Below are 16,420 nucleotides of genomic sequence, written 5' to 3' on the forward strand. Positions count from 1 at the left end.
TGGGTCCCCCCGACCCCCACCCCCCAACCCCACCAGTCTCCAAAGCCACAGAGCGGAGAAAGAGGCAGGCAGAGACACGCAGGTCTTTATCTGTTCCGCAGCCTGCGTCTTCACAGGAGCTCAAATACAACATACCTGTGCTTCAGACAGGCTCGCTATTGTTTGAGTCTGCTCCTCAGGTCACACAGGGGAGATATCATCAAGAGATAGGGCTGACAGACAGCACTATTTTCCATGGGATCTTCTCCCAACTGGAATGCCAGTCACTCTGACTCACACGTATATGTGTACAGTGGAGTGTTCTCACTCACTCAGGATTACACACACAAACACACACAATGCAGATATGCCATCCAAATCTTTGAAGTGGACCCTTATCCTTGTCTCTTAAACACCATTAAAGAAGATGACACTAAGCGTCCCCATTGAAATGAATACTAAAGTGAAATTTAAAGCTGCAGAGATGATATTTGTATATGAACAATGGGTCAAATGATTATGGGTAATGAGACAGGGGTCACTAGCAATTAGGACTGGGTGATGTAACAACTTTTTAAGGTATAGCAATATATTTTTAAATGAGATGTAGGATAAAATAATATGGTGTACTGTATATCCATATAGTCTGATGTTGCCTGACATAACCCGTTTCTTCTCGCTACATGGAGAGAGACAAAGCGCTGGTCCAAACTGCTGAAGAAGACCTGGTTTGAAGAAAGACAACAGTGAAGAAGCATTCACACAGATAGGCCTACTTTTATTTAGTATCAACTATCTATTACATATAATTTTCATTTACATGTTTTGAAGCTGTATATTTTCCAAAAGGGAAGGAAACCCTGTCTTTGCACTTTATTGTGATGACACTTTGTTTTAATAAAAGGACTTGTGACATCTCACATGTGGCTTTTACTTACATTAAGCTTACTTTGAACAATGGGACAGGAACGTTATTTACATGTAGATATACAGAAGTGTCACAGCCTCCACACTGGCAATAACGGTGGCCAAGGCCATTATGTTTTCAAGTTGTCCGTCTGTCCATCCCGTTAATGTGAGCATGATATCTTAAGAACTCCTTGAACAAATTTCTTCAAATTTGGCACGAATGTCCACTTGGATTCAAGGTTGAACTGATATGAATTTGGTGGTCGAAGGTCAAAGGTCTCTGTGACCTCACAAAACATGTTTTTGGCCAAATTCAAACATTCATACAGTTATTATGAAGAAATTTCACACAAATGTCTAAGAGGAAGTGATGACATTTTATATCCAAAAGGGTCAGCTTCACTGTGACATCATAATGTTCTGCAAAAACACTTTTCTAGCCATTATTCAGTGTCATTACTCAGGAACAAAAGGTTAGACATTTGGTCAGATACTGAAATGGTGACATTAATCTTGGCTATCCACCATGAAACTGTGCTGATTGTATAGCTCTTCTGTGCTGCCTGGGTTGAAGATGTGTGTGACACATCCATGTTTTCACAGACATGAATATAAACTGAATCTGCAACATGACTGGTTGACAGAGGCATACAGCTTTGAGCTGGTAATTGTAGTCCATTCAAAAAAGAAATGTGGCGAGCAATCTCAGAAACCATTGGCTATCGTCTGATGACTTTAAAGCTTCTGAAGGCGAGAGCCCATATTTCAGGTTAATCTGGTGTCGCTAGCTGATATCCAGACCAAGACTTCCTCTTCTGTGCGCTGGTCATTTCAGCTAATCTCTATAAACACATATTTGCATATGAATGCAGATAAATTTAAAAAACAAATGAAATGCTCTCCACAAGAATTCTTTACCAGCAGCTAAAACGTGATCCACCAGTACTACTTGGACTACAAACGAAAACCAAAATGCTTCTGATACCAAACTCTTGTCCTGTCTGTCACCCACAGATTCTTCATACATTGAGTGTAATACTAGTCTTTGGACATGAAGTGGACGTCATAGTCATCGTCATGTCTGATCACAACTATTTCACAAATAAACAAATAAACTGCCAATAAAATGTTGAGTTTAAGGAGAAAATGGAGATACTGACATTTGCTATTTTCATAGCAATAATATGATCAGTATTTATTGGTTTGTAAGAGAGGGTCTGAACCGACCATTATTGGACAACGTCACCATTTGGCCATCCACCTCATAACCACATTGCAGTCTTGCTGGGTGATAGTTTAGTAGAGCATGTGTAGTTTGGTAGAGAGAAAATAGTTCCTACATGAAACAGCTCAAAACAAGGTCTGTGGATTATCTTGATTAACCAGATCATGATTTTTGGAAAGACACGTTGCTGTAGAGATTTTTTAAAAGTATATTTTTTGGCACTTCGAGCACCACAAGCCGAGTGCCATCTAGTTCCATCATACTGGAGAGAAGGCAGGCATCTCTACAGCCGATATCTCCGACACTTGGCAATTCACACCAAAACAATCTAGATTGATAAATAGCACTAAAGGTAGAAGAAAATTATGTATATTTGATTTTTGGATTCCTTTAATGGTATAGTATGTACACTTTCATGTGGTGGTAGTAGTAGTCAGGAAAGAACCTCCATCATACTGGAGGCAGAGGACGTGGATGGATACTGGAGAGCACATATACAAACATACACTGGCATGTGTGCACAGACTGAACAGACACGCTCCTACTCCTTCACACTCTTGCGCAAACCAGGATGAATCTCCCTCCTCCAGAAGGACTCTTTGGGAGCACTGACCTCCAACTAGCATGTGAAAGGGAGTGAGTTGTGTTGGGTGGTGCTGATCCAGAGGAGCTGTTGACTCAGTCAGTAATGCGGAGGAGAGCGATGAGTGAGCCGAGTGCTCGATGTTAACCCTCGACACAGAGCCAGGTTGTAGACACAGAGGGTGGGGCTGTGAGGGGGGGTTAACTGGTGGGCCATAGGTTTTTGGAGAGTGAGCTGGGGGTGTGTGTGTGTGGGGGTGGGGTGGGGGGGGTGAAAGAGGAGGCCCCCAGTGAGTATCATCTGTTTTCCCTTGTTCTGCCTGAGGTGTGTTGACGGCTGTGGCTCATTGCTGCTATCAGGGAGGCCTGAGACTCCGGCTTTTACAGACCAGTCTCAACATCTACATCTGTCTTTAAAACAGCTGTAAAAGATCGGTGTAAAAACAACAAGTGCTTTTAACTACAGAGCGCTGGCTGTTTGTGCGTGTAATGGCCTAGCATTATAAACTCTCTCCATGTGTGCTGTACCATGTTTGAGCGTGAGAAGGATCTCTGATGACGTTTAGTTTATCATTCATACATTTCTGAGGCTTCATGTATTTTATTTGTTTTGTATTTATGAGCAGAATATGAAGTTTGTATTTCCTTTGATGTAAGGTATAAAGTTTTATTGTAATGTGTATTATAACAGTATTACATTTTATTATGCTCGATAAGCTAGTGTGGATTTTGAGTATGATCCAGATGTATTTTGATGACGCTAACATTTTGTTGAGTTTGTTTCTTCTAAAACAGTATTATGAGATATCAATATGTTGATTACATTGTTATGTTGGAGTCCTTTAAAGTGTGTGACAGCTTTCCATTGTAGTTAGAAACCCTTCAGTTCTACAGTGTTGTTGCATCTTGCAGCCGATTGGTTTTGTGTTGCAGCCTGCAACTGTAATGTTCAGATCACCCTCGCCACTCTAAATAACCTAGTTTTCAGAGGCGGGGGTTTCAGCCCCGAATGTTCTTTCAAAAGCCCAGAGTGTTTTAGGTTTTTAGTATACCTTCAACTTTGTGTCATTCAGATAATAATTTATGTCCATGTTATTCACCCTACTATGCTATTCCCTAAAGCACAGGTTCCTAACCTGAGAGTCCTGACCCCCTAATAGGAGTCAGCAAAGCCTCTTAGGGAGGTCACAAGGCCTTCTTGATGTTAAAGGGTATGAGAAACCTTTTTTTTTTTTTTTTTTTTAAATATATATAGGCCTTTATCTCAGCCTTTAGTTCTCTGTCTTTTTTAAGAAAACTATATGAGGTTGTTACTGTTATTAATCAAGATATAAACTATAAAAAGAAATACCACAAGATAAGTGCACAGTGGATACCTGAACACAAGCTCTATTCAAAGAGTCTTCACTCACTACTTAACAATGGCCATGTGTCAGGGAGAAGAAAAAAACAATGAATTTGTACAGGAAAAAAAAGCCTACTACACAAAATAAGTTTTATAAAAAAGTTCCTAAAATATATCAGGAAAACACATCTCTGATGCAAAAAATTAATTCAGAATTAAAATAAATCTACATAAAAAATAAAAAATGTGTCACCTTGTCAGGGGTTGGCAGTTTACACAATGATAGTAAAGGGATCCCTTGTTGTAAAGAAACCTAATATAATTAAGTAAATGTTAGTCTGTTGGCCTAATATGTAATTCAGAGTAGCCTATTAAAGACCATAATTACTTGTCATTGTTGGGAGTTATTACATAGCAGATTTGTCAGCTAAACATTCATTCTGTGAACTAAACTCCAGCATAGTATAACAGAAATAAGTTTCAAGATTAGTAATACTGTTTACACCACTGTTTGCCCCAGACCCCCTAGCTTTGGGCTGATGCCCCAATGTTTACAGCAGCACCAGTGAAAAAGTATTGATGAACAAACTGTACACTACCTGCCCAGTACCAATCAGCAGACACAGTTAGCGACTGAACACAGTGGAGCATTTAGCAACTAAACAGACTGATATTTTTCTCAGAATTTGGTAGAGACCAAAAATCAGAGCTAAAAGAGATGGACACAAACATGCCTTTAAATGAATTCAGTTTTAGTATGTGTCTGCTGAATGCATTATTACAAAAAGAGTTTGCATGTTAGCCATAACAACTTAATAAGGTGATTATATGTCAATATGGTGTTAACAGCTTGTTAGCTGCCCAAAACTAGCCAACAAAAAAAATCAAGGAATGCTGCTTTAAAGGTCATTAACTGCATTGGAGGATGTTTAGCAGTGAATAGAGTACTAAGTATCTTCCACAGGAAACAGGAGTTCACAAATAATATTTTGACTGTGACAGCAGCTCACCCCTGTAGTGCTCTGATTGGATACCAGTTACTCTCCTGACCTCTGACCTCAGGAAAGATCACTTCCCCTTGTGGGCTGTCAATCCAACTGATCCCCTGGTGGGTTAATATCCTGTCCGAGGAGGTGGGACTGCTTAGGAAAGTCTTCTGCCTGAAGTTTATTACAGTTGAAGTGTTCATCAGTACCTTGATTTTCCCAAGGAACTTGGGTATGTTTTTACTTACTTGTCACTTCTCACCATACTGTAACTTGCTCTCTAGTGGAGTGGGGATATACATTAATGTGATTCATGGATAAACTGTGATCATGTACTTTATATACAATGACAGAAAACTAAAGGGTTTGGCCTGACGTAATTTTGAATCATAATGAAATAATTTGGATCATTTATTATCAAGTTGTTAAGTTAATGTTCATTACCATTTCTGAAGTACTCTGGATTTCTTTTCTTTTTTTGGCAGGTTGAGAAGCAGAGAGCAGATCTAACCAGAGAACTAGATGATCTCACTGATCGACTGGAGGAAGCAGGAGGGGTCTCCGCCTCACAGGTAAACTACAGTATTCTAACAGACATACACACACACACACACACAAAAACACACTGTACCAGTACATTTTTTTAAAGATGCATTAGATTTAAATTATACACTATAAGCTTTTTTTTTGCCAAAAGTAAGTAAGTAAGAACAAACATATACAAGAACAACAATGTTTTAGCACAGCAAAGTAAGTCAATAGGCTATATTGTTTTATTTTATGCTAACGTTTAGTTATGAATCCTTATAGTTTTAATTGTCCAATATATTGTATGCTAAACTTAAGTATCCTGCTGCAAACTGCCTTAAATGCTATACAACTACCTAACTTAAAGATAAAACATCAGTAACATATATTCAACTGTCTCTGTTTGCTAGCGGGCTAAGCTAGCTAAGGTTAGGATTCAGCTGTGAGTGAGGTCTTTCACACATGGACTTACCGTGATGTCACCCACTGGTTTGTTGACTGCTGTTTTGAAGCCTTGAGTACATATCAGTTGTTGCCATCTTGGATTTTTTGAGCCAGAAGTGACCATATTTGGACAAGAGGGTGGAGCTGTGGAGGAGCGCGGGGTTGATCTGACCCAATAGAGTATGGTGGTGCCTTGCAGACAGCCTGTCACTCAAAGCAGCCATGCCTTTAATCATGCGTTACTTTAAGCCTTAATAACATATAAATAGGCGAGTTGTATAAAAATTCACCCCTGTACAGTTGTCATGAATGAGAAACTTAGCACTAGAGAGCAACACTGTTTTTTGTACCAAGCTGTAAACATGTTTATTTCTGCTGTTAAGTTAGACATGCTAACATTGGGGGTCTATGGGGATTGACTGGCTGCTGAAGCCAGCCTCAAGTGGCCATTAGAGGAACTGCAGTATTTGGCAATTCTGTGTTGGCTTCTTTTTTTCAGGCCCCGAGGTTGCTGCTTGCTTCTACACTGTGTAATCCATATCTGACATCTCTCCTCTTGCATTTTTGGGCTTCATAAAAGCAAAATATATTACACTCCCTTCTAAACTCAGAGGATATCTGCTTTTGGGCTTGCAAGATCCATATGCACACCATTTCAGCATTTTCCCTTGATCTCAAAGCCTAAAAGTTGCTAACGTAGGATAGGAAAGTGGCCCTTCTAGGGAGGGGCTTGGCGAAAGGCCCATTAAAAGTAGGAACAGCTTTGGTTTTGTACAAAGTTGTATAAGTTTGGCACACTGTGCAGCCTTAAATAAAGATCTTGACACAGCCTGTGTGTGATTTACAGATGGAGATGAACAAGAAGCGAGAGGCTGAGCTGCAGCGTCTGAGGCGAGACCTGGAAGAGACCTCCCTCCAATCAGAAGCATTGGCTACATCTCTGAGGAAGCGGCACAGTGACGCCATGGCAGAGCTGAGCGAGCAGTGTGAGGCCCTGCAGCGGACCAGGGCCAAACTGGAGAAGGAGAAGCAGAATCTGAGGATGGAGGTGGATGAGCTGGCCACTTCTCTGGACAGTCTGCAGAAAGCCAAGGTCAGGAATAAGGTCACATGTATTGAGATTAACAATGACCTGCTTTCACTGGCAGAATTATTCATTTTGGACGAGTTAGTGATGTCAGGCTTACGAGACTTGGGCAACAAAATGTGTGCTTGTGTATTTGTGCTGTGCTACAGGTGTCTTCAGATAGCCAGATGAAGAAGCTGGAGGAGCAGCTGTCAGATGCCAACAGGAGAGCAGACGACCTGCAGAGGGCCCAGACTGAACTCAGTGTGGCCAGAAACAGACTCACAGGTACTCTCCACCTGTTACATATAGATGTTCATTTCTCCTCATGTTTGGATGCGATCACAGCTGATAATAAGTTCCTATTTGTTCAGGTTGTCTAACACATTCATGTACAGTTTCTTTAGTGTCTGAGCCAGAATTTTGCCACCTTTTGCATTTTTAAGGCCCCTGACAGCTCAATTGCAGATCTTAAAAAAGCTGTGCCCCCAGTGTACTCCAGCTGATAACATCCCCTAACCACCTTACCCAACCCTCACAGCCACAGCCAGAGATTACAGAGAAAGGTAGAAATGATGTAATACATGTAGAAATAAATAAATGAATCAAAGAAAGATCTGAACTGATTTCCTCCTTTGTCCTCTTGACCTGACAGCAGTTTGTCATCATAACTGACTTGAGTTGTTGTGAGGTTGGTTGGATGTACTGCCAAATTCAGGGAAACATCATTGGAGACAGCTTATAGTCGTGATTTGAACACTCAGTTCACAAACAACAGCTCTGGTGGACATTCCTGCAGTCAGCATGCCAACAGCTCACTCCCTCAAAACTTGGAAAATCATCGGCATTGGGTTTAATAAAACTACACATTTTAGAGTGTCCTTCAATTGTGACCAGCCCAAGGCACACCTGTGTGGTAATGATGTTGTTTATTCGGCATCTCCATATGCCACACCTGTCAGGCGGATGGATTACCTTGGAAAAGGAGAAGTGCTCACTAACACAGATTTTAACAAATTTGTGACCAAAATTTGAGAGAAATAAATCTGTTAAGTGCATGAAAATGTCTTAAGTCTTTCACTTAAACCTGTCAAAAAACAGGGGCAAAAACAGAAGTGTTGCATTAAAATTTTTGCTCTGTATACATTTGAAAAAAGTAATGTCTCTTTTCCAGAAATCATGACTTGGTAATAAGATAATCCACAGATCTTGCTGCGAGAAGTTTCATATAGAAACCGTTTTTTTACACCGAACTACACCCACCAACCGTATCATCCGTTGAAGGAAGCATCTATCTACTGATGGACAAGAGGCTCATGCACGTGACAGTGTGAGATGTAAACATTAATGGCATCCTTCGTGGCTGAGCTGTAATGTTAGCTCAGGGGTGCTAGGTGACCTAGCAGTAGAGTCACGCTTCCTTCTCTGCAGGTGTAGCTCCCCTTTGTTAGCCCCACACACTGTGTTTTGGTGAGAAACACTAAGTATAAACATAACCCCTTTTACTCCACAGGACACATCTGAAAGCACACATCAAAGATTTTAGTGTCACTCTTCCATAAAGTTTGGGGATTTGCAAACTGCAAACAATCGGCCGCTCGACTAGTAAATTGACTCTGACGTATAAAATCAGTGGGGAATAATGTAAGTTTTACTTTGTTTCCAATGACGTGTGTTTATTTATCCACCACAGCGCAAAAAACAGACACAGATATGAATGTATCTTACTGGAAGATGAGTCACTGATGCTTCATTTATACTTTGCTACTTGATATATCTTTCTCAGTGAGGTACATGATGTAACCCACATCTGCTGCTGTAACCAAACAGAGATATTGACTATTACAGGACTAAAATAATTACATTTTATGCTTGTTTTCTTGTGTATCGCTACAGAACCTGGCATATGTGCCGGTAGTTAACGGCTGCTTTATGTTACAGTGTGATAATCAGTGTCCTTGTGTGTCCCATCAGCTGATAATGCAGACGTGAATCGACAGATGGAGGAGGCAGAGAGCAGAGCCAGCCAGCTGAGCCGCTCTAAGACTCTGCTCCAATCCCAACTGGAAGATCTGAAGAAACAACTGGACGATGAGGTCAAGGTCGGTTTGTGTGTGTGTGTGTGTGTGTGTGTGTGTGAACTCAGAATAGAAGCTTCAAAAATAAAATATCTGTAAATAAACTTAAAAATCCCCTGCTCTCCAACTTAAAGTCTTATATTCACATGTGTCTCTCCAATGTGGCTGCCAGTGTAAGCAGGCGGTCAGCAGCAGTCTGAGCTCAGTGCGGCAGGAGTGTGAGGTGCTGAAGGAGCAGCTGGAGGAGGAGCAGGAGAGCAAGCAGGAGCTGCAGCGCCTTGTCTCCAAACTCAACAGCGAGGTGACACACTGGAGGACCAAACACGAGGCCGACACCATCCAACACACTGATGAGCTGGAGGAAACCAAGTACGTTGTGCTGATACTGGCGGTCGTCCGTCACATTTGGCGCTTTGAATGCATCTCAGTGGGCCATAATGATGTGTGTTTCGCAGGAAGAAGCTGGCAACCAGGCTTCAAGAGGCCGAGGAGGCTGTGGAAGCCACCCAAGCCAAATGTTCTTCGCTGGAGAAAACCAAACAGAGGTTACAGGGAGAGGTGGAGGAGCTCTGCATGGACCTGGAGAAGGTGGGAGAGGAGACCTTTTGTATGACTGTTGCAGTGCCGCCATGAATGTTTTTTTGTGTTATCTTTGAGCACATGTTCCCTGTCCCAGGCCAGCAGCTGCGGTCAGGCTCTGGATAAGAAGCAAAGGGTTCTGGAGAAGCAGCTCGGAGACTGGAGGCAGAAGTGTGAGGAGCTGGTGGCCGAGGTGGAAGGCTGCCAAAAGGAGAGCAGGCAACATGCCAGTGAGCTCTTCAAACTCAAGACGACCCATGAAGAGTCTCTGGAGCAGCTGGAGGCCCTACGCAGGGAGAACAAGGCCTACCAGGGTATTAGAGTACACATATGAGGGGGTGGGATGATGTCTCAAGCAGGTTTTAAGGAATAGTTTAATAGTAACCATGGTCAGGATGATGCATTGTTCGTACCTTTACCTACAAAAAGTAATGCACCAGAATACGTATATAACCCACATAATCATGAAGGCTGCAATCATGTGACCAGTGTGCTGATGAGAGTTAGGAAGGAAGTAGTCTCTATATACAGACTCTACATTCAGTGAATGTAGAGTCTGTAGGCAAACCCCTGAGATCTTGCCTCCGGATGAAGAGCGGAAGAGCCCTGGTTTCCGGTTGTAGGCTGTTTGTAGTCTGCGTGATATTGACCAATCACGTTTGAGCCGGGTGCAGTTGTTGCCAGGTTAAACGGTCCGTGCGGTGAACTAACGAGGTGGAACATAATTGGCGTCACTGTAAACTCTGAATCCATCACAATGGTTCAGCATATTTACTTATATATAAACAAAAGTCGGAAACGGAAATTCGCCTCCTCCGCCCAAATCAAACCGGAATGCCCAAAAATCAAAAAATCAGGGGTCTGCCCCCAGAGGCTGTATCGCCATCTGCCGGAAGTCAGATGCCGAATACAGCCGATGGGTTCCGAGTATGGGAAGGAAGTAGTATAAAGAACGGACTTCTGCATACGGAGAAAGGTTGGGGTGGTGGATGGGTCAAAGAAACACAGGACTGTCCTCCAGGAGACCAGTGTTTGTTTCACAAGTGAACTTTGATTTTATTTTAAGGTTTGTCAACACCCTGTTTCTGTTCCTAGACCTAACCTATGTAACTTTACTTGCCTAAACCTGACCCATGTAACTTTAGCTTAAGTGGCTTTACGTTGTTGTACGTAACATTACATTAGGGACATAACTTAACCTAAAGTGCGAATGTGACAACGCCAAACCATGTTTCTTTTCCTAAACCTAACCTACATAACTCCACTGGCCTAAACCTAACTCGTGTAACTTTAACTTTAAGCATGTAAATTACACAACGTGATGAAACCCAATCATGTTTCTTTTCCTAAACCTTAACCTAAGTAACTTAACTTAACTAAGTACGTAACTTTATGTTAGGCGCATAGCGTAACAATGCCATTCGTGGGGCGCTAATTGATTGGATAGTATACAAACAGTTGTATGTGCATTTTTGTGAGATACACAAACTGCTGGATGAGGATACGTTGCCTTGGTTTATTTACACTTGTGTGTGGCTTGTCTTTGCCTGACAGAGGAGGTAGCTGACCTTACAGACCAACTCTCAGATGGAGGTAAAAGTGTCCATGAGCTCCAGAAAGCAAAGAAGAAGATTGAGATGGAGAAAGAAGAGTTACAAGCCTCACTGGAAGAGTCTGAGGCAGCTTTGGAGGTACATAGCTTCAGCTGATCTGCCTGTTAGTTGTGATATTTACAGCCTGTTGTTTTGTCAATATGTGCTATACGCTTACTCTCAATTCATCTTGTGCCGAGTTTCATTTTATTTAATGTAGTTTGGATAACTCGCCACAAAAATCTCCCTTGTCTTTCCTTATATACTTCCTCCCTCCCAGGCTGAGGAGACCAAGGTGTTGAGGCTGCAGCTGGAGTTGTCTCAGGCCAAAGGAGACCTAGAGCGCAAACTTCAGGAGAAGGAGGAAGAGATGGAAGCCGCTAGGTATCTCAGCTTCCTCTCAATCCTTTATTTTCCTCATCCTTCAGACATATCTTCCTTCACATCTCTTTCCAGTGCCACGCAGATGATACAAAGTTCTACCTCAAATTCAAACTTCACTGCTTGGCTGCTTAGATCGTATGAAAGACTGGACATCCTCTATTTTTTTAAATATTTAATTATAACAAGCCAAACACCCTCTTCTACCTTGAACCATTAAGATCTGAGTATTATTTTTGATTGATGCAATTGATTGAAAAAGTCCTGTCATGTTTTTATCAACTGAGAAACATCTCAAAATATGATCAGTGCTGTAATTATTTAAGCTTTTGTATACTTATGTCTGGACTAAGGTAATCTGGACTAAGGTAATGCAGTATTTACTCCAACCTGGTCCCCATTTTCCCAAAATTTTGTGTCTAATTGACTAATGGGAACAACAGTTTTTGAAACTAGTCCAGTATTGAGCAAAATTGCTGCAGCTGGCATCAGCAAAACAGGCTGCAATGTAACCACTCAGGGCATGTTTGCAACGTCAATTAATGTCAGTAAAAGTATTTATTTTTGCCACTGACAGGCTCACATTGTTATTCAAAGTATCTGACAACAACATTATAGAAAGGATTCCTAAAGAGATGGACCTTTTTGTTTAAGAGTAAGATCCTTTTTGTTTAACCAGAAACAGCCTTGAAATTGCCATTGACAAAGCCACCAGACTTTTAATTTAAATAAGCAGTAATTTTAGCGTGTATAGAGTCAGTATATTTGCACATCTAACTGGGTGAGTTAAGGGTTTATTTCAACCAAACCAGGGCTGATAATTGTTGGAACAGTGGAAAGAAAAACTAAGATGGGTTTTGTGAGTTTTAAGTTGTTTCGGTTAACTAGGAATGAAGTGTGTTTTATGATGATACAATTACTATTTAGTTAAATGGAGTATGGTGACAATTTCTGGGATGTTTCTGGTGAAACAAAAAGTTTACTGTTTAACAAAAAGGTGTAGCTCTGTAGAATCCTCTCTGTATCAGACATTCATAATAATGATCTGAGCCTGATGGTTCGCATATATCTCGAGTACCATGCAGCCCTCTCATTCAAAACTGGACCATTTTTTAAAATTCTCATTGGTCACTAAGACAAAAAACTAAGGAAAGTAGGGCCAAGGTTGAAAAATACAGAGGTTACCCTTTAACTGCACTGGATGCCATTCTCTTTAAGAATTCATTTTTACAATACTATTAATCATATCAGATGTCTTGCAGGGTCTGGCACTTAAGTATGTAACTAAACATCTAACCACTTATTGTTCTAGCAACCTTGAGTCTAATAATTGGTCCAGAGTCCAAGTTAAAAATCATTTTGTTGTATTAGTTCTGTGGCTCCAGAACAGCCTTCCACTAAGCATGAGGTCAGCTTTAGCATTTAGTTTCTGTTTGAAATCTTAAAGGAATAATTTGACATTTTTGGATAATGTTTATTTGCTTTCTTGCCGAGAGTTAGATAATAGGATGAAAAGCACTCTACTGGTTTCTCCCTTCAGTGTGCCTTCTCCCGTCTCTGTGCTAAGCTATGGCATTTTTTGAAGGGACAGGTCCATGTATTATCCTACATTTGGAAATCATTTTGTGTGTCTTGGTTGGAAATGATGTATAGATAAACTTATTATTACCCAATGCACTAATGCTCTGTAATTCTCTAACTCTTATTGTTTTCATCCTGTCCTTTATCTCCCTTCATTCCTTCATCAAAGTCATAGTGAATTATCTTTTGAGGTAAGGTCTGTCTCAATAAACTTCTTACTGTCTCTGCAGTGATACATGCACAGTTCATCTTTGTAACACCGTCCCTCTCCTCCTCTGTCAGAAAAACCCACCAGAGGGCGCTGGAGTCCCTGCAGGCCAGTCTGGATGTGGAGGTGAAAGGCAAAGCTGAGGGGCTGAAGCTGAAGAAGAAGCTGGAGGCTGACATCAACGAGTTGGAGCTCCAGGTGGACCTGCTCACCAAGAGCAACACAGAGCTCAGCAAGAACAGCAAGAAGATGCAGCAACAGATTAAGGTTTGATGATGAGATAGAGTATTGCTTTTTTTTTATATACTCTGCTTTTCTTGGAGGCTTACTAAATCACAATCCCTGTTGCAGGAGCTACAGGCCCAGTTGGAGGAGGAGGTACGGAGCCACGAGGAGTGCAGGGAGGAGCAGGCGGCCATGGAAAGACGCTGCGCTCTATTGGTCAGCGAGGGGGAGGAGACTCGTGTAGCATTAGAAAGTGCAGAGAGGGCCCGCAAGGCCCTGGAGACTGAGCTGCAGGAGGCCAATGACAAATACAGCGACCTCAACAACCAGGTGTGCTGTGCATCAGGGTCATGCAGAGGCATCAGTGCAAAATTTAACCTGTGTTGGTAGAATTGCCATACATTGCTGGCTTTCTTAACGTTTTCCCTTGTGTGTTCAGTTCCAGTTGGCTCTGAGTGGGAGGAGGAAGCTGGAGGTGGATCTTCAGACTCTGCAGCAGGAGCATGAGGAGCTGCAAGGAGAGCTGAGGGGATCCACGGACAAGTCCAAGAAGGCCAGCTGTGAGGTAAAACACATGCAGGACCACTGTTGTGGAGATATCATAGCAGTAGAGATTAAACGTGTTGAGTTATTTGAAATAAATGTATTTTTAATGGCTGGCATGATCCTTTCAGTTGGCGCGAGTGGGGGAGGAGCTGCGTCTGGAGCAGGAGCACACGCTGCACCTGGAGAGAGTGAAGAAAGGTCTGGAGGCTCAAATCAAAGACATGAGCACCAGGCTGGACGAGGCTGAGCAGATGGCTCTAAAAGGAGGCAAAAAGATCATCCAGAAGTTGGAGGGAAAGGTACGGAGACAGTTTGGTTTGTCCACAAGTTGGTCCAGAGCAAGACATTTTGACAGCTACTAGCCTGATTGCCATGAGAGCTTGTATGAATATCCATGACTCCTACAGGATGACGATACTGACCCCTCTGACCTTTCCTTTAGCACCAGTATTAGGCCAAAATTTTCATTTACACACAACATACATTAAAATCTGGAAAAGGGAATTTCTGTAAAGCACTAAGCATGTTTTCTTCAAGGACCAAAAACAGTATATTTAGCATCAACATCCATTGGGCAGAAAATTGCTAAGTATATTTCAGGGCCGGATTAACCTGCAAGGTCACAAATGAGCAGTAGGCCCCCAATAACCACCCCTCTTTTTGCTTTGTATAGCCCCTTCCCCAGTGGACAGAAAAAAACACACACTAACATCTGGCTTTTGTATTTAATGAGAAAGGCTACAATCGGCATTTATTCTCAGGACAAATGAGTGCAGTTGTCAAGGGTATTTTTCAGCTCTAGCTCTGATCTGCAATGATGGAAATACAATTATGAACGTGCTAAATTTCGCCCTTTACATTTTTGCACTTTTCTGACGCAATGCAATGACAAGGTACCACAAAATACAGACTGTCTTCGTCCGTGCAGTGCCCAAATTGCAAATTAGTCTGTACCAAGTGTAAAAAGAGACACTGAATAAGTAACAGATTAAAAAACCATTATCACATACATTCGGAATTCATAAAATTACCATGAACTCATGGCAACCCAGGGACTTTGGCACCCTTGAGGCCTGGGTGCCATCTTTAAAGGTGCTGTATATGACATTCAGAGCATATCTAGGATTCTGGGGCAGGATTGTCTGCACATGGCTCTCAACAAGGAGGAGCCTCAGCCAGCGGCTAGCAGCTAACGAAGCTTACAGTGCTAACTACTGCAACAGTGTTGACAGAACTAACAGTGTTTATCCCAGGGGAGAACTGGAGGGTGGACGCTATGCTTCGGCGATTACACTGTCCTGATATCAGTGGTAACTGCTGTATTAGCACAGTGCAAAGCAGCAGTGATTTGCTAACCACTGGGGAACAGAGACTCAAATGCACTAACATGCACGAGCATTCCACCATTTTTTACATACAAAGATCAGTTTACTTGTCATGAGGAGCACCACCCAGCCTGGAAAAACAGCCGTATCATGTCTTTAGTGTCTCTGGAGGAGCTTCACGTCTGAGAAAATAACCTGATGATGTCATGAACTCGGAGACTACAGATCCTCATAAATGTAAACTCTCTTATTTACAATAAAACTTGATTAATTATCAGAGTTACAGTCAGTGTCACATGTCCATGTGCAGGTGAAAGAGATGGAGCTGGAGTTGGACTCGGAGCAGAAGCGGCACGCTGAGACGGTGAAGACACTGCGGAAGAACGAGCGTCGTCTGAAGGAGCTGCTGTTTCAGTCAGAGGAGGATCAGAAGAACCAGCAGAGGATGCAGGAGCTGGTGGAGAGGCTGCAGAACAAGATGAAGGCCTACAAGAGACAAGTGGAGGAGGCTGTATGTCGCCTCATCCTCTTACTTTCTCTAAACCTATTTGACATACAGTGCATGTCACTTGATGATATTCTTGTCTGTTTGTCACTGCAGGAGGAACAGGCTAACATGAACCTAGCGAAGTACAGGAAGACTGTCCATGAGCTGGATGATGCTGAGGAGCGAGCTGACATTGCTGAGTCAGCTCTCACCAAGATCAGGACCAAGAACAGAGGCAGCTTCGGAAAGGGATACTCCTCTGTAAGTATTTACTGACATACTGCTGTAACAGGGTAATGATAGAATCCTGTGGTTGCTCTGAATATTGACTCTGAGGCATGTCTATGCTCCAAC

General features: G+C 42.1%; 1 protein-coding gene across 2 annotated transcripts in view; it reads left to right on the plus strand.

Moving 5' to 3' along the window:
- The window catches only part of LOC117247589 (putative uncharacterized protein MYH16), an 82,618-nt gene that overhangs the window by 63,821 nt on the left and 2,377 nt on the right, over positions 1-16,420 (plus strand). For both annotated transcript variants that reach the window (XM_033612173.2, XM_078163134.1), the window contains exons 8-22: positions 5,512-5,598; positions 6,846-7,091; positions 7,235-7,352; positions 9,039-9,166; positions 9,315-9,511; positions 9,598-9,730; positions 9,819-10,035; positions 11,276-11,412; positions 11,594-11,697; positions 13,558-13,750; positions 13,835-14,038; positions 14,148-14,273; positions 14,383-14,553; positions 15,890-16,090; positions 16,181-16,327. In XM_033612173.2, the coding sequence (XP_033468064.1) occupies positions 5,512-5,598; positions 6,846-7,091; positions 7,235-7,352; positions 9,039-9,166; positions 9,315-9,511; positions 9,598-9,730; positions 9,819-10,035; positions 11,276-11,412; positions 11,594-11,697; positions 13,558-13,750; positions 13,835-14,038; positions 14,148-14,273; positions 14,383-14,553; positions 15,890-16,090; positions 16,181-16,327 (2,409 nt within the window). The remainder of the gene's footprint in view (positions 1-5,511; positions 5,599-6,845; positions 7,092-7,234; positions 7,353-9,038; positions 9,167-9,314; positions 9,512-9,597; positions 9,731-9,818; positions 10,036-11,275; positions 11,413-11,593; positions 11,698-13,557; positions 13,751-13,834; positions 14,039-14,147; positions 14,274-14,382; positions 14,554-15,889; positions 16,091-16,180; positions 16,328-16,420) is intronic.

Source organism: Epinephelus lanceolatus, chromosome 21, assembly GCF_041903045.1.
Source record: "Epinephelus lanceolatus isolate andai-2023 chromosome 21, ASM4190304v1, whole genome shotgun sequence".
Lineage (NCBI taxonomy): Eukaryota > Metazoa > Chordata > Actinopteri > Perciformes > Serranidae > Epinephelus > Epinephelus lanceolatus.